The 18527-nt window shown below is 39.6% G+C and overlaps 1 protein-coding gene across 1 annotated transcript; it reads right to left on the bottom strand.

The window, feature by feature from the left end:
- Positions 1-1034: 1034 nt before the first annotated feature.
- CXCL13 (C-X-C motif chemokine ligand 13) lies at positions 1035-6927 on the bottom strand. Its single transcript, XM_045881773.2, has 4 exons — positions 6778-6927; positions 4858-4990; positions 1894-1974; positions 1035-1605 (listed from the first exon to the last, which is right to left on the bottom strand). The coding sequence occupies exons 1-4, from the start codon at positions 6839-6841 to the stop codon at positions 1551-1553; spliced, it is 333 nt and encodes a 110-aa protein (XP_045737729.1). The 5' UTR covers positions 6842-6927; the 3' UTR covers positions 1035-1550.
- Positions 6928-18527: the final 11600 nt, after the last annotated feature.

Below are 18527 nucleotides of genomic sequence, written 5' to 3'. Positions count from 1 at the left end.
AGCTGCATTCTCAAAGAAGACCAAAATAAAACTAAAGAGTGATATGATTCATGACCTCTAAAAGTAGAAATCTGAAAAATGCTAGAATACAGGATTTTGATGGCATTTTATAATCCCTTGTGTGTGTGATAAATAAATAAACACTGAATTGTAGACAACAGAAAATGTAGGATGCATAGGTTCTCTTTACTTCCATCCAAGAAATCTATTTAGTAAAAATAAAGAAAAAAATAAAAAGAGAAAAATGAAAGCAGGAGCCAGATAGAGCTTCAAACCTGGGCATGCTGGAGTGGGGCCCCCTAAAGCGGCAAGGGGAGTGAGGGGCACTAGGACAGGGAAGCTCAGCCCGCTGGGAGAGCCAGGCTGCATCCAGGGAAGGAGGGAATGGGAGTTTAAGGATCTTCTTCTGTTTGTCAAACCCAGCGCAAAACTTCGTCAAAGGAAATATTGGCGATTTTAAGAATCAGTATAATGAGACAGTGAAAATAGGTTTTGGTAAAAGTTTGGAGATTTCTGGAGGAAATAATGATGAGTATATCAAGGAAAAGAGGGTCTCACAGGCAAGCATTTTCTCACTGTGTTAATATCAGGAACAACTTCACTCACCCATTGCCACATAATTTAGATCTTCTGTAATAGGCAAGCATCATGCAAATAAAAATTAATATGATGAAATCCTACTTTTCATTGTGATGAGTCAGAGAATGTCTAAATTTGAGCAAATGCTCTGTTAAGAATGAGTTGCTCATAATTAAGTAAAATGTTTACTCAAGTTTATTGAATAGCATTAGATTAATAAGAAGCATTAAAGAATCAGGTACCAGAGACCAATAAAAAAAAAAGTCTGTGCAAACGATGTGAGTAAAAAAAGTTCATTAAAGCAACTATATGAAAGAGTACATCTGAACATCAGCTTTTAAATGCTTTTCCTGAATATTCTATGAGTTTAAGTCTGGGGATCATTGAATGTTATTAGTTTTTGCATATGACAGTAAATTTCATAAAAGAACTCTTAAAAGTAGGACCCCATTTCTCTCAATACTGAGCTTTTAAATGGAAGGTATCAGCTATGAGAGCCCTCTGTCTCATAAAGTTCCCTGGGTTTCCCAGGCAGGTTTCAAGTCTCTTATGGAAGCCTGCTTTTCTTACAGTGTAAAATGATTGAAGTGAATTCCATCATTTCTTTCTTAACTCAAGCCACATGTTCAGATTTTGAGGTTTAAATTCTTATTCCCTTATTTTCTAGGAAAATTTAGCACTAAGCAATAGATATACTATTAAAAGAAACCTATGTGATTTATTACTAAGTAACTACCCTCAAAGAAACTTTCCTCTGTGATGAATGAGAATGCAAAGCCCAAGTATATAGGGTACCATATTTTTCAAAAAGCCCAACTTGGCTCCATAAGCTGCTCAGGGTTATTTTACATATATTTTCATGCTTGCTTATATGGAGAAGTTCTTTTTCTCAGAAAGGTTCATCCAAATACAGAACTAAAACCCAGAGCAGGTCTGGGGGAATACAGGTGTCCTTTGTGGGGATATTGGCATCACTTGATCTTTCTCTTAAGCACTGGAGCTGGTCGAGTTGAAGTAGCATTTTTTCTATAATAAAAACAAAAACAAGGGAGTCATGTTTAGAGACTTACTAGAAACTGGCTTTCTGTTAAAGATGTCAAACAAGGAATATTGTACATACTGGCTTCCAATTTAGTTTATTGAGCTACTGAAATCAGTCACCCTCACTCATTTGAAAAGTAATAATAGTGAAGAATAGGTATTTGTCTTAGGAATATCTCATAAATTTAAAATGGTCTCCATTTTGATTTCCCAATAAAGAGAAACCCTTCAGTACAAATTGGAATCTGGAAACCCTTTGTATGCCTGACTTACCTCTGTAATATTTTTATTAATCTTTGTGTCCATTTCAAGTTAGGGTTCAAGCATAGGACTGACTTATTCTTTTTCCAAATTCTGGGGGAAAGGAAACAAAAATAAAAATAAAGCAGTGTTACATTTTAGTCAATCCTGCACTTAAGAAGAGTTGGGTATAAAAGTATTCCTGGATGAAGTGAAATTGGAGGTGGGCAGTGTAGGATCTGAAGTAGGTGATTTGTAGTGTGAGGTCTGAGGAATGAGGAAAGCATTTGCAGAATGGTCATGTGTGAGCCAGTGGAGCTGAAGATGAAGTTTATAGAATCTCAAGTGTCAAGGGTTAATGCTTTGCTGACAGTCTTTACATGAGTTGGAGGTGGGCCAAATAGCTGACCCCAAGATTGGCTCACTTCGAAATCTGTATCACAATATCTTTAAAATGTATTTGTCCATTGAGCTTGGGAGAACAAAATAAACTCTAGAGAACACTCTCTTGAGAAAATTTTATTTGAAAAAAAAATTCAATGAAATTTAATGTGGGAGAGTGACATCTGCATTTTGTTGAACCTCTAGTGAGGTTTTCACTGCTTTAAGAGATTCAACAACAACAAAAGCAGCAATAATAATTACTAGCTAATATTGATCAAGCACTTACAATGTGTCAATCACTATGCTCAGCAGGTAGCATGAATTATCTTAATCTCACACAAATCCTGTGCTAGAGAACTATTATTTCCTTACATTCAGATGAGGAACTTGAGGCTTAGAGAGTTTAAAAAGCTTGTCTAGGACTGCACAACAAATGCAGTGATAGAGCAGCATCCAAATGAAGGTTATCTGCCTCTAGATAGCCACCACTCTACATGCGCAGGATCTGAATGGTTATCAAGTGCTGGACACAGTGTCAAATATTTTACATGCAGTGGAAGACGTGAGGTTCCCTGGGACACTCAACTCTCTATTGGGGTGGACTTTGAACAAAGCAATTTCTTCACATTTACCTTAGTTATGAAATAGCAGATAGCAAGGATCCATCCATCTAGCTTTGAAACTACCCTTGTAAATGAATCTTAAAGAGGTACGAGGTCATAGCACTGTTGGGTTCTTGGGCAGAACCTTCCAATTTGGTTTCTGAGTTCAGGATGGAAAATAGATTTCTGACCATTTGGACTCATAGGATTTTTATCCCGATTGCTATGAGTTTCTCATAATTTCCAGCTTTTGTTTCTATATCTGATTAAAATTCAGAAACAGAAATTTGGGGAGAAGATATAAAATCCAATTCTTGTCACTTCGAAATGATTGAAGTTAACAAAGAGAAAATTAGGGTGCATTACTTCCTCAGGTTGAGAGGTGAGAGATGACGCATGGTAGAGGGAATGTAATTTAAAAAGAGAGACAGAGAAAGTCTCAGTTTTTTAAACAGCCAGAGGAACTGCTCCCAAATAGGTCATGGTTAGACTTGACATCTCTGAGTTTTTTTTTAATTTAAATTAAATTAGCCAACATATAGTACATCATTAGTTTCAGATGTAGTGTTCAACAATTCATCAGTTGTGTATACCACCGAGTGCTCACTGACATCTCTGAGTTTGAGGACAATAATTGTGGTTTAGTTAGAACCTTCATTGGTAAAGACATTAGGGAAAGTACAATGCCTTTTTAATGAAAAATTTTCATACATATTTTTAATATCCCATATTTCTTTTTTGCAAGTTGAATCCAACTAGTGCGAGAGAGACCCAAAGCACATAGCAAAATGGGACAAACAAAAAGTAGCTGCTTACAAACATATCAAAAGTCTAAAGAAGTCCAAGGGAAGGGCTGCTAATGAAAATGAAGTCAGGGATGCCCTGAGAAAGATGCTATACCTAATACTTCAAGGTATTGTGGGTGCTTGGTTCATAAAGATAGATCAAAGAAGGAGAAATAAAAGTTCCAAGTAGTGATACACAAAAGATCTATAGGCTGTATTTAAAATATTAAGTGTAACAATGCAACATAGGTTGTACCTCTATTCTATGCCAGGTAAGGGGTAAAGCACTGGGAGTAGAGAAACAAATAAATCTGATCCTTCTCTGGAGAGAACTTATTTTCTGGTGGGAGTGAAAGAGAGAGAGAGAGAGAGAGAAAGAGAGAACACCACAAACCTGATTGTTTCAACACAGTGATGCTATGATAATCACAGCTAACATTCACTTAACATTTATTACATTTATTACTGTGCCAGGTACTATACAAGGAGCTTTATATGCAATGTGTAAATTCTCATTTGATGTGCCATGGAAAATGCTATGATAGAAGTATGAACAGATTTCTCTGAAAGCACTGAAAAGGAAGGGTCACAGAAACATTTCAGTAAAAGAAAATACCTATTGAATTTCTTGTAGCCACTATTGTGCCCTTAGCCTAACTCTTCAAAGTTGATCTTAAGGCTAAAGGACAGTTCCATAACATAGATGTTCAGACCAAGGACTGTTGTGAATACTTATTTTCTTGCTCTTTAACTTCTGGGGAGCAAAGTGTCTGCTTCTGCTGACAATTTGAATTTGGTGGAGGAGAGAAGAGGCTTGGTGGGGGAACACCTGGGTGGAGTCCTGGTTCTGTCCCTTTCTAGTGGTATGCCTCAGGGCAGTTAGTTAACCTCCCCAAGCCTCAGTTTCTGCATCTGTAGAGGAGTGATAACATTAGACATAACTTAATAGGGCTGTTAAAGATGAGTGAATGTGCATAAAGCACTTAGCTCAGGGCAGAGGCAAAATAGGTACTTAACAGATATTACTGAGTCTCATTATTAGCTTGAGAATTGTTAGCAACTCTCAAAGGAAATCACTGAGATTCTTGAATAAGAATGCTATGTTGTATACCTGAAATGAATGCAACATTGTATGTCAACAATACTAAAAAAATACTATATGGCAACATTTGATCTGATTTTCATGGGGAGAAAAGAATCACATAAATTTTTCTTCTGCAACTTACATGACTTCTTTGTTTGGGCACCCATTCCCAGGAGGGAGGATCTGAAGCTTGTCAATGTGGTGGATCGGGATAATGCCTGAGGTCTCTTGGATGCATTTACACTTTAAGTTTGTATTGTAGGCCTCCAGAACACCTGTAAACACAATCAGTTATTTTAATCGCCTGGCATATAATGCATAACTTTAATTACTAATCTTTCATACAGTGCATTTGAAGATTTAAAAATTTCAAGTCGGCACTTTCACCCAGATGCTTTTAGTTTATGTATTTCTGCTTGTCTTGGCTTATTTTCAAACATTTTCTACCAAAACCTTAAAAATAAAATCAGCTTTCTAAAAACACACCTATTGAAATTTGTGATAGTGTTATATTGGTGCTCAGGTAATTGTCTATATAATAAAATTTGAGAACCTCCACTCTGGGGACTTGAAACTCAGTTATAATTAATACAGCATAAAGTCAACTGATCTTCCCTCCAAATACATAAAAACCAAAGATATGAATTCCTTACAGTGTCCCCAGAGCAATAATAAGCTGTAACAGGATTGTTCTTATCATGCCCAAACCCCCCCCCCCCCCGTCTCTCCAAGGAAATACCACGGAAGATATTTTTTGTTTTTTGTAATATGTTGGTCCTCCATATCAGTTGCAAATCGTTACCAACCAAAGTCCAATAATAAAAATTCAGGATTATTTTTATTCAACAACACTGGTGATTAGCACCAAATACTTTTATAAGTTATCTATCTCATGTATTTTAATGAATTCTATCCTCTTTAAACCCAGTGCCTACCACCATGCTTGACATGTATTTGAAATAAAAGGGACCTGGCTCTCAAGGCATTTACAATTTGGTGGAGGAAACCAATGGACAAAGACTAAAAATGTCACAGAATGTTCTATTTCTTTTTTTTTTTTTAAGATTTTATTTATTTATTTGAGAGAGAGAATGAGAGACAGAGAGCACGAGAGGGAAGAGGGTCAGAGGGAGAAGCAGACCCCCTGCTGAGCAGGGAGCCCAATGTGGGACTCGATCCCGGGACTCCAGGATCATAACCTGAGCCGAAGGCAGTCGCTTAACCAACTGAGCCACCCAGGTGCCCCAGAATGTTCTATTTCACACCCAAGATCCAAACTGCATGATGAGAACAGAGGACCTTGCCAGGGCAATGGGAAAGCTTTACAGAGGAAGAGAGAGATGAAGGTCTTGAAGAATAAAAATAGCATGTGAAGCAAAATAACAATTGAAAAACAATTGCTTGCAACTTTAAGAACAAAAATTCGTCTTTTACACCTGAGCAGACGCCTGAGCAGAGTATATCATTCTGCACATGCTTCGGATTTCTTCAGCTGTATAAAAACTTACAGCTTCAACTAGATATTTGTCTATTTACACAAACATAGTCACCCCATTTGGACTTGGAAGTCTGCTTCTTTGTAGAAAGCATGTACTTAAGTACCCGTGTTGTGCTTACAATGGCTCATGTCAGAGCTAGCCGTATAGAATTACACAAAACATTCCCTTCAGGAGACCAACCTGTTGAGGTCAATTATCTTTAAACCCTATAAAGAATTTAGTCAGGAGGGGTAGCGTTGAAAGGCAGAGCAAAGAAGATATACACGGGAAGAATTAGTTATAGCAGAGCTGAATCCAAAAAAGACCAGGAATAGACAAACCAAGTATAAGTCACACGGATGCTGGACTTCAGTATCTCCATCTATGGATAAGAATCTTAACAACAACCATGCTTCTAGCCTCTAAATCTCTAAGCACATTACTTTTAGAAATCTAGAAGCAATTGAGTAGTCTCCCCGCCACCAGTCATATTGCTCCCCATTTTCTAATTAAAAAGAAAGAAAGAAATGGCTGAAGACTATTTCTGCACAAAGCACAATGATAAGCTACATGAAAGTCCTCACCATGGACTGGAGGGAGGCTGCAGACCAGCAGCATGAGCAGCAGAGATCCCAGGGTGAACCTCATTCTGCCTCAAGGTGGAGTTCAGACTTCAGCTCTGGGTCTAAACTGTGGTTTCTGAGCACACAGACTCGTATTTATTTAGGCCAGTGAGGGCCCTCCCACTGTCTTTGTCTCCAATAGGTTAGCTGTGTCATCATTTTTAAAAGTCCCCAAATACTGCTGAGCTTGCTTTTTTTTGAACTCCTCTTGCAAATTTTATGAATTGGCTCCAGAGCACTATAAGTATAATGAAATAGTTCTTGAAAATGTAGACTCTAAATGGTAGGGATGCTGCAGAAATTTGGGGGTGGAGAGAGAGGGAAAAGACATCAGACTGGCGGTTCCACAGCACTCTCTTTAGGATTACTCTCTGGGATCGTGGCTTTGATTGCTTCTCTCATTGAAGGGTCAGCAGGCTTTCTCAATGACATTTGAATACATGATCTAGGAAACGAGGGACTCTGTCGAGCACATCCTTGTGCCCCCGGCCCCTGTAAGAGAGTCTAGCCTTTGGCAGGTGCTCAGTAAATATTTGCAGATCTAATGAATGTCTCCTTATGTACAGATTCCCATGCTGACTAGGTTACTGTTTTTCTACCAGAATTTCCCACCTTTTATTTTGTTATCTGAAATCTATAATTACGTATGTAATTTGACCATTGTGGAAATCCTGGAAGGGGCAAATGTGTGTCTCTTCATTGGTGTGCATGTGTCTTGATGAAGGAAGGGAGGCAACAGCTTTGAGGAAGAGAATCTTTCCATCTCTGGGATGCAGGTTCTCAAGCTTGAAAACAGGTGTCAGTGGAGGGTGTCATGAAAATTTCATCAGATACTAAAGTCAATATTATATTTTGTTTAACAAAGCATATGGGCAATTTGGCTTTGATCCTGCAAAATAGCCCATGAGGACAATGAGTCCATAGTCTTAACTCCCTTGCTAGGAGCTCTTTGATTAAAAAAGAAAAGAAAAGTATGTGGACAGTGGGTGGTTTGGCCTGGAGTACCACTGGGCTGTCCTGGGAGTATATGGGTATGGGTATATGAAAGCAGACCCACTGAACCACTGAAAAATCAGAGGTTTGGGCTTCCTGGTGTGGCTTCCTAAACAATTTGATTTTTGCTACTCACTTAGCATTGTGGATGTTTAGCATCTCGATGCTCCACAGTCTATGCGATGGGGGTTGTGGTGATGTCACACCCCCTTACAACGAGCAGTTCTCCTCTTGGCCTGAATGACTGCAGTGACGGAAAACTCCTCAGTGTTGAGACAGCCGATCCCAATGTTTGCACAGGTCTAGTTGTTAGAAAGTTGTCCCGTATGCATATGTGAAAGCTGCTTCCTTAATAGTTCAGTCAGTTTCTCCTAATTTAACCCCTTATCACCATGTGGAAACAATTGTAAATGCTCTTTCATATGATAGCACCCCAAATATTTGAAGACACAGTGTGTGCCACTTGGGTCCCTCAGGAAGCAGATGCTGAGATGGATTTTAGAGTAAAAAAAATCTTTTGTTGTCATTGTTTTCAGAATGAATCCTGTCATAGATAAAGGGGGGAGGAACACAGGTGGGCAGGGAGAGCCTCAGACTGCAGTACTGATCCCACAAAGTCTGTGACAACTTAATGGGGATATCCTGAGGAAAGACTACTAGAGGAGCCCCACAATGGGCAGAAATATCCAGGTCCTACCACCCCTGCCATGCTGTCATTGGGGCTTCTCAGAAACAGCATGGTTTGTGGTAGAATGTGCAAGCAGATCCTGGGGATGTTAACAGCTGGAGGCTGTCAGCCAACTGTACTTTTCACGGCTGGCCAGCAAGTTATTTAAGGGAGGTCTGAGCAGTGAAAGTCTGTGGTTGTCACACAGGGTTATTAACTAGAGGTTAAGAGCACAAACTATGGAGTCACCCGGTCAATGACTTTGGACAGGTCACTTAATTTATCTATGCCTTATATTTACCAGTTTTCACATGGGGATAATACTAATTTTAAAGGATTGTTTGGAGAGTGAAATCATACAGTACATGTAGAGTTCTTGGTAGAGTGCCCGACACATATAATATATTCAATAGATAGCATGTCTGTTTGTCCATTCATCCATCTATCCATCCGTCTGTCCATCCATCCATTATCAACCAGGTCTTAACTAATTTCCACTCTAAAACCCACATGTACACACTTCAGAGGTAAATATCTCTAGGTCCTTTAACTTACAACACAGTTTGAAGTTCTCTCAACTTCTTTCCATCACTTATCTGTTGGGTCTTTTTCATTGTTTCTCCTAAATCATGACTGCTCTTCTTTATGCCCTCCAATACTTTTGCTGACAAACACACACACACACACACACCTGTGTACACACACATCTAAACACCATAGTACCCCAAGTATGGCTTTGCCAATGCAAACTAGAGGAAGCCCATTACCTCCTTTGTCCTAGGCACTATTCTCCTACTAATGCATTCCTAGACTGAATGACATTATTCTGGTCACTTATATTGAGTAGGTAGGCAATGAAATTTGTTTCTTTTGAAAATGGCCAATTTATTACTCTGTCTCATTTGTTTCACTCTTGTGCAATTTGATCTTGGGAACCAAGTGTAGCAGTTCTACATTTGCCTCTGTTATATGTGCTATATATCTCCTTGTTAGAGCAAAAATGAGTGATGCTGATAATAAGAGAAAGAACATAAAGACAAAGGTACCTGAAAGAGACAAAAGTACCTGAATAAATCTAGGAAATTCCCCAATTGGGTCTTGTTAAAATAGGACCACTGGGTCAAGGAGCTATTTCCAGAGCAATTCTAAAGTTTGATTTTGGTCCTTTTAATGCCCAGAGTTCTGGATTTAACTTATACTGACTAAAGGAGACTTATACCTGCCTGCCCCAAGATGGGATTGGAGGTTGGGCAGCTCTCTGGTAACCAGATGATTCTAGAAGTTTCAGGTATGACTCTCCATGATCTCATTTATACTAGGGGTAAAAATTGCAAAGAGTTTGAATCTAAGAAAAAAAAATTGAACCAATGGACTTAGGGCCTAAAGGGATTTTATTTTTAAAATAGCTCTTATAGATACCTTTGTTTATAAACATAAAAACACATGGGGCACCTCGGTGGCTTAGTCGGTTTAGCAGTTAAGCATTGTCTGCCTTTGGCTCAGGTTATGATCCCAGGGTCCTAGGATGAGCCCCCAGGATGAGCAGGGAGCCTGCTTCCCCCTCTCCCCCTTCCCCTCTCCCTCTGCCCTTCCTGCCCCCTCCTGTTCCCCTCTCCCTTTGCCCCTCTCCCTCCCCCTGCTCATGCTCCCCCTGTTTGTGCTCTTTCTTAAATAAATAAATAAATAAATAAATAAATAAATAAAATCTTTAAAAAAATGTAAAAAACACATAACTTGGTTTGTAACCTGATTTTTATGATAAGATACATAAAAACAGGAAAAATGAGAAAATAATGGGGAGGGTTTTTTTCCCCCTTGACTTTGGAAATAAACCAGATTTTCTCCCCACACCCAAGAAAAACTGAGTAGTCTTGAGCACCTTAGTATTCATAGTCCATGGACTAGCACCATCAGCTTCACCTGAGAGGTTGTTAAAAATGCAGGATCTCAGGTCATTTTAACAAGATTCCTAGGTGATTTAAATGCACCTGAAAGTCTGAGAAACACTGGTAGCAGAGCATGAGCCACATGCATATTCAAATTGTCTTCAGAGAAATGTTTGACCAAGTCATCTCCTGAGGGTATGATGTATAGATCCCCTAGGAGTGTACAGAGACAAACGTGCCCACTGACAGCTAGATACAGAGGGTAACATCAACAAGAAAGACATTCTCTCTCAAGATATCAAAAAGTGAAATGTCACTAAGAGGTGGCAAAACTGGCCAAAGTATCTACCAATCTAGCTAGCTGATAGGCGTTGAACAGAGGACCTATCATAGAGTTGATGATGATTAAAGGATAAAATTCTTATAATTTTAAGTAGTGTGTAATAAAATAGAAGGTAAGACAAAGGTCACTCTGACCAAATTGAGAACATTTTCTTTTATGCCATTTAAAAAGCAACTCAAGTAGAAAACAGAAACCCACTTCATTCCATTAACAAATGTTTTAACCTGCTGAAAATCTGATATCTATTTGCTTCCAATAGATTGCTGGCAGGTAAGAGCTCAGGTTCTGAAATCAGACCATCTGGGTTTATATCCCCGTCCAACACTTACTTGTCCTGTTATGGTCCTCAAGGCTCAGTTCCTCCTGAGTATTAATAGTATTAATTACTGTATTAATAGTGAATAGTATTAATTACTGTAATACCTTCTTAGAGAGTTCTACAGGGAACACGATGCCAGGAAAGTGCTTTGCTCAGTGTTTGGGCAAATGACAAACACTCAATAAATGTTAGATTTTTTTTGTTTTACCTTTGTGAAAACACAAAATATATTAGTTTTTCATTTTTTTCTATTTTATTTAATTTTTATTTTATTTTATTTTATTGTGGTAAGAATACAACATGAGATCGACCCTCTTAACAAATTTTTAAGTGTACCATATGGTATTGTTGACTCTAAGTACGATGTTGTACAGCGGGTCTCTGGATCTTAGTCATCTTTTTAAAGAAGCAACTTTGGCTTAGTTTGTAAGTCAAGCTCCTGACATGAATTAAAATGTCATTTAGGTTTGCATTGAACATTTATGATTCCTTGAGTTTAAAGGTCCTCTGGTCAAAAAGCTGTTCCTCTTTGAGACTGATCACCCACACTTTATTTTTACCCACTTTCAACAAAAATGTTGATCTATTTTCCCTAAGGAGAGACCCATGGAGGTTTGTATTTAGTTACAAATGTACTGAAGTCCTACAAAGAGGGTGTCTTACCTTTTGCCATCAATTGAATCTCAACTGAATTGCTTGCAAAAGTCTGTTGTTCACCAGATAATGGTTTTGAGACCCATATCTGCAGAAAAGGTATTTTCCCAAGGTAATTAAATTTACATTTCAAGTTTTGTTTGAGCTCAACTCAAAAACAGTGAATCCCGGATGAAGCTAAAATGTGCCTAAAACTCCTTTCCCACCTATTAGTACAGTGATTTGCCAGAAGACTGCTAGGTGGCAGCATTACTTAGAAAAACAGCTTGTGGGAAGGGAAAGGCCTATGCTCAGGTAAAAACTACAGTGCTGATAAGAGGGCAGCGTTGCATTATTATTTCAACGTTCAAGTCATTTATTTGATTTGGTTTATTGCTTTTTTAAGATATATATGAGTTAGGCTGAAATGTTAATCAAAGAGGGGAGAAAAACCCCTAAAAATCTGAAGTCATCTAACAAATTCTGGGCCAAATCCAATTTCCTGGCCCTAAGGTTGCAAAACCAGACGCATCAGTTCTCTGGCAGGCAATGACAGCCTCAGCAGAGCTGGGTGTGAACCTTCTACCATCAGAAAGTTTTCAGAGAACAGTGAGGCTGCCACATACCAATGTCAAAGTGTAGTCAGATTTTCCAGCCTTTTAAAGCACAGCACAGAGGCGCCTGGGTGGCTCAGTGGTTAAGCGTCTGCCTTTGGCTCAGGTCATGATCCCGGGGTCCTGGGATCGAGCCCCGCATCGGGCTCCCTGCTCTGCGGGAAGCCTGCTTCTCCCTCTCCCACTCCCCCGCTTGTGCTCCTGCTCTCGCTATCTCTCTCTCTCTGTCAAATAAATAAAATCTTTAAATAATAATAATAATAAATAAAAAAAACAGCACAGTGAACATCAACAAAATAGTCACCTTGTTTCATTTGGATTCCATAATATGCATATTATTTCATCATCTGCTTTTTTCACTGAGCATATCTTTATTTTACAACAATGCACGGAGTCCTGCATATTATAAATAAAAGTCGATGGTTGAATTTTCCAGCAAGAGCACCCCTATTTACTTTTGAAAGTTTTTGGCATATCACTGTTCTATTAAAAACAGCTGATCCTCAGACCTCAGGTGCCCCCAGGCAATCCTCTTGGCCTCACATCTCTTTGCCAGTGTCTTCCCTTTGTCTAACCAGACCTTAAGCTCCTCTTCTCACTGGAAAGCATGTCTTTTCCCTGCTTCAAATTTAGATGTAAGTCCACTTACATTGGTATCTACCCAACAGCCTACTGGTCAATTCTTCATAGAGGCCTCTTAGGTCTCTCCAACCCATCATATTCAAAACTGAACTTAGTTTCTCCAAAATCTGCTCTACTTCCAGTATTCCCAGTCTTAGTAAATGGTATCGTCATCCACCCAGTTGCTCAGAAGCCAGTAAGTCATCCTTCCTCCATTTCCCTTAATCTTGTTCTCCAAGAGCTGCCACTTGTATCTATTAAAGTGTCTTGGCTTTGTCCACTTTTCTCCACTCTCATTGCTATCTCCTATTCCAAGCCACCATCGTCTGTTGTTGGACCAATGGGTCCAACAGGAGCCTGCTGACCGCTCTCTTCCCATCCCTACTCCAATCTGTTTTCACACTACAGCCAGTCAGTCATCTTTTCAAAACACAAACCTGATCATCTCATTGCTCTGCTCCAGAAGCTTCTCATTGTCCTTATGTGGCTAAGTCCTTATGTGGATCCTGGCCTTCTCTCCAGTTTCATCTTTCCTCACTCCCTTGCTCTCCACTCAACTTTTCAGGTTGATTTGAGGACCCTGTGCAATCACTCTGCCTTCCACTAGGGGTCTGAATTTCACAGGTTGAGCATCTTCAGCAAAGACTCCAATTTTGTATTCTAAATTAATATCCCCTTCCTCATTGGCAGTACCTGAATATTTTAAATGTTTTCCTCTAGTTCTACTTCTATGGCTTTATTTCTATTTATTCTCAATAAATAGAAATAGGGTCCCCTACTCCTCCGCTAGTAATGGGACGTGTATATTTTTGAAGCTTAGATTGGGCACTACCCTACCTCCTCCTGAGTAGAACATGTTTACTATGAACTCTCAACTTGTTGGTATATAATGAGGAAAAACTTACCCAATAACCTTGACTCTACTATATTGATGCTCGCTTTCCTGCTGTCTAGGACATCTTTCACTTAGCACAATACCCTCTAGGTCCATCTCTGTTGTTGCAAATGGCAAAATCTCATTCTTTTTTTTATGGCTATGTAATATTACATTGTGTGTGTGTGTGTGTGTGTGTCTTCTTTATCCATCCATAGATGGACACTTGGATTGCTTCTATATACTGGCTATTGTAAATAATTCTGCAATAAACATAGGGGTATGTATAGCTTTTGGGATTTGTAGTTTCATTTTCTTTGGGTAAATACCCAGTAGTTGAATTACTGGATCATATATTATTTCCATTTTTAATTTTTTGAGGACTCTGCATACTGTTTTCCACAGTGGCTGCACCAGTTTGCACTCCCACCTCCAGTAGAGCTTCAGCTTTCCCTTTTCTCTACATCCTTTCAACACTTATTATTTCTTGTATTTTAGATACTAGCCATTCTGACAGGTGTGAGGTGATATCTCACTGTAGTTTTGATTTGCATTTCCCTAATGATTAATGATATTGAACATCTTTTCAAGTGTCTGTGGCCCATCTTTATGGAAAAAATGTCTATTCAGGTCCTCTGCCCATTTTTAATTAGATTATTTGTGGTGAGTTTTATAAGTTCTTTACATATTTTGGATATTAATACTTTATCAGATATATCATTTGGAATATCTTCTCCCATTTAGTGGGTTGCCTTTTCATTTTGCTGATGGTTTTCTTCACTGTGCAAAAGCTTTTTATTTTGGTGTAATCCCAATAGTTTATTTTTGCTTTTGCTTCCCTTGCCTCAGGAGACATATCTAGAAAAATCCTGCTAAGGCTGATGTCAAAGAGATTATTGCCTCGGTTTTCTTTTAGGAGTTTTATGGTTTTAGGTCTCACACTTAGGTCTTTAATCCATTTTGAGTTTGTTTTTGTGTATGGTGTAAGAAAGTGGTTCCTTTTATTCTTTTGCATGTAGCTGTCCAGTTTTCCCAGGACTATTTATTGAACAGACTGGCCCTTCCTCATTGTATATTCTTGCTTCCTTTGTTGTAGATTAGTTGACCATATAAGCATGGTTTATTTCTGGGCTCTCTACCCAATGGAATATTTCTGTTCCATTGACCTATGTGTGTATTTTTGTGCCAGTACCATAGCTTGGTAGTATCTTTTGAAACCTGGAATTGTGATACTTCCAGGTTTGTTCTTTTTTTCTCAAGATTGCTTTGGCTATTCAGGGTCTTTTGTGGTTCCATACAAATTTTAGGGTTATTTGGTCTAGTTCTGTGAAGGCAACAATTTTTTTTTTTTTTTAGTATGACAAAGTCCATAAAGAGGTAGCATGGGATAGTCAATTCTCCATCCCCACCCAAGCTAAAAGACTATTTGGGACCATTAATAGATGGTTGGAATGCCAAATTGAGCACACTCTGTGTGATAACATCTCTGGATAGAAGCATGCTTATTTGAAGTCCAGAAGACATTGTCTTAGGAAGTGGGACAGAGAACTGGGTAGAGGCCATTTCCCCTAACTGTGCTGCAGATAGCGGTAAAGCTCTGAGACTATGAAGGTTCAGGTGACAGAGCAGATCCTCAGAAGGCCTTTGCAGGGCAGCTGTGATGGGTCCTGGCAAGGAAGCTAGAGCAAAAATCACTGACAGTCTTGTTACACATCTCCCAGAAACCAGTAGGGTGCTTCTCGGGGGTAGGGGTAGTGGGTGGAAGATAAGCAGGTCAAAGTTTTAGAAGTGTAATATCAATACATACATGGCTACATTTATAGTCAAAGTCTGGGGCTTTCACACTTTTATGCTGCATTCCTCTGTGAGTCATGAACAAAGAAAAGCTTATTAAATCTCCTTCTGTGGTTCAGTTTTATTTAGGATCCATGTGTGAACTAAATCACTATCATTGCTCTGTTCTTTCCTTCAAATGAACAAACAATTGAGTGTCTACTATATGTCAGGCATTATGCAATGTACTTAAAAAAAAAAAAAGGTATGGCCCATGCCCTGTGAAAGTCAGCCAAAAATTTAGCACCTTTACTGCATGCCCTTGGGTTTCTAAGTGCAACACAGGCTGGCCCAGAGTTGAAAAGCACAACCAGCATTACTTTTTTTTTTAAGGATTTTATTTATTTGTTTGAGAGAGAGAGAGAGTGCACAAGTCGGGGGTGGGGGAGGAGGCAGAGGGAGAGGGAGAAGGAGACTCCCGGCTGAGCAGGGAGCCTGACCCTGGGCTCGGCTCGATCCCAGGACCCTGAGATTGTGACCTGAGCCGAAGGCAGACGCTTAACGACTGAGCCATCCAGGCGTCCCCAAACTAGCATTACTTTTACTAAGGGTGATTGAAATGTTCTAGTACAACAATTTTTTGTCTTAATTATGAAGTGGAAGGGATCTTGGTAGAGAACTCAAAAGCAGCATGCCCAGCCTTGCCTGCTACAACATGGCTTCCCGTGTGAATTCCACATCACACAGGAGCGATGCTGCCCTTTTGCTAGTACTCAGAGAGTGACCCTACCCTCTTTCTCCCTTCAGCCAGCCCAATCTCTGGGTCCAGTCCCTGGTAACTGTTAGATAAACCTCTGTCCTCCTACCTGCAAGTAGCCCTCTGTCTGCTCCCATGTCTGGGGCAGCACTGGTCCTCCCCTCCCTTCTCCTCTACTAGTTGATTTGAAATCAGAGTTTCTGCCCAGCTGATAATACCACTGTGGCATGCGTTCCTTTGTATAAGAACAACCTTTGCCTTCAAACACTCCAATGTTTTCACTGGAATCAGGAGACCTAGATTTGGAAGCTCATTGTTTTCTGGAACTGACTACTTAAACTCTGAACTCCAAATTTTCTCAGCTGCAGAAAGGGAATAAAATCTGTCTACATGCGGGTGATATAAGAAATTAATGTATGTGAAAGTGCTTTATAAAATACAAAATGATTTTGAAATTGAAGGTATTTTACTATCTCTTCATCACTCCATTTACATATTTCCATTGATTTTAGTTCCTGAGATTGAATTCCTCAAAGCCTCATGAATTTTTTTTTTTTAAGATTTTATTTATTTATTTGACAGAGACAGAGATAGCGAGAGCAGGAACACAAGCAGCGGGAGGGGGAGAGGGAGAAGCAGGCCTCCCCCCGAGGAGGGAGCCTGATGTGGGACTCGATCCCAGGACCCTGGGATCATGACCTGAGCCGAAGGCAGACGCTTAACGACTGAGCCACCCAGGCGCCCAAAGCCTCATGAATTTGAAAGCCCAGGTCTCAAGGGAATGTCCATTCAGTCCTCATGGCAACACCAGTGACAGATCTCCAACTCTGGTATGACTCCCAACAGGGGGCACTTATGGGAGATGATGTGAGGCAATGGTTATTGCTCTTACTGTAAATTGGAGATGATTCTCTCTACACTTTCAAGCCTAATTGGCTCTTAAAATGCTTAATATGTACTTAGACAGTTTTGTTTTATTAGCAAGTGATTCATAACAGCACACAATCAGGGAATTGGTGCAATCTTTCAGTTTCTACTAGTCCCTGAGGCCACCTGAACCCAAGAAAATGATGAAAGAAGAGTGCCTACAGAGAGGGGTCTAGAGAGAAGAAAGATCTGAGTTAAAGTTACAACTTTGCCCACTTGTTTGTAAGTTATTAACCTCTCTGGATTACTTAAAGTGGAGCCAATCATACCATAATGTACATTTAGCTGTGCAGCTTTCAAAATTTCTTGTTTTGGAGAAATATCCTATTGTGTGTCTTGGGAGACAGTGTCAGGCACTTAGCTGGCATGAAGGACAGGGTGGTAAATGACATGGATAGAAAGCCAGGGCAGGGCTGTGTGAAGTGTGGCCTGGGTCCTCTAGGTTTCAGGACCATTTGGGGAACCTATACACCTGTGGATTCCAGACTCCAACTTACTGGATCCAAATTTATGGGGGTCAGACTAGAAAAGCTGCATGGTTGATAAGCTCCCCAGGTTCTGGGGATCTAATAATGCACAACATATTGATTATAGTTAACAGTATTGTATTATATACTTGAAAGCTGCTAAGAGACTAGATCTTAAATGTTTGCACCACTAAAAAAAAAAAAAGAAATGGTTATTATGTGATGTGTTGGAGGTATTATCTAATGCTATGGTGGTAGGTAATCATTTTGCAGTATATAAATGGATCAAATCAACACACTGTACACTTTATTTTTTAAAAGATTTTATTTATTTATTTGAGAGAGAGCATGAGCAAGAGGAACGGCAGAGGGAGAGAGAGAAGCAGACTCCCCGCTGAGCAGAGAGCCGCATGCTGAGCTTAATCCCAGGACCCTGAGATCATGACCTGAGCTGAAGGCAGACACTTAACTGACTGAGTCACCCAGGTGCCCCACATTGTACACTTTAAGCTTATACAATGTTATATGTCAATTATATCTCAATTGAAAAAAAAGCTCCCCAGAGGATTCTGATTCTTGGTAAAGTTTGAGAACCATTCTAATATGGTGATACCAGCCATAAATAGCATATATACATAGTAAATAGTATGACACAGGTAGGATTTCTTATAGATAAAGTTTACATGGCATGAAAAGTTTTTAACAAGCTCTTTCGGGATGCCTGGGTGGCTCAGTTGGTTAAGCGTCTGCCTTCAGCTCAGGTCATGATCCCAACGTCCTGGGATCAGGTCCTACATTGGGCTCCTTGCTCAGCGGGGAGCCTGCTTCTCCCTCTGC

This window comes from Mirounga angustirostris, unplaced genomic scaffold, assembly GCF_029215605.1.
Source record: "Mirounga angustirostris isolate CCGP_5_RB_7025 unplaced genomic scaffold, mMirAng1.0.hap1 SCAF_2, whole genome shotgun sequence".
NCBI lineage: Eukaryota > Metazoa > Chordata > Mammalia > Carnivora > Phocidae > Mirounga > Mirounga angustirostris.
Note: the sequence above shows the minus strand (reverse complement) of the source record. Positions and strands in the feature narration are given on the sequence as shown.

Coding starts and splice junctions, on each gene's coding strand:
- CXCL13 (XM_045881773.2), bottom strand. CDS start 6,841: ATGAGGTTCACCCTGGGATCTCTGCTGCTCATGCTGCTGGTCTGCAGC. Junction 4,991..6,777: donor CAGCCTCCCTCCAGTCCATG/GTGAGGACTTTC, acceptor TTGTGTTTACAG/GTGTTCTGGAGGCCTACAAT. Junction 1,975..4,857: donor TGCCCAAACAAAGAAGTCAT/GTAAGTTGCAGA, acceptor CCTTTCCCCCAG/AATTTGGAAAAAGAATAAGT.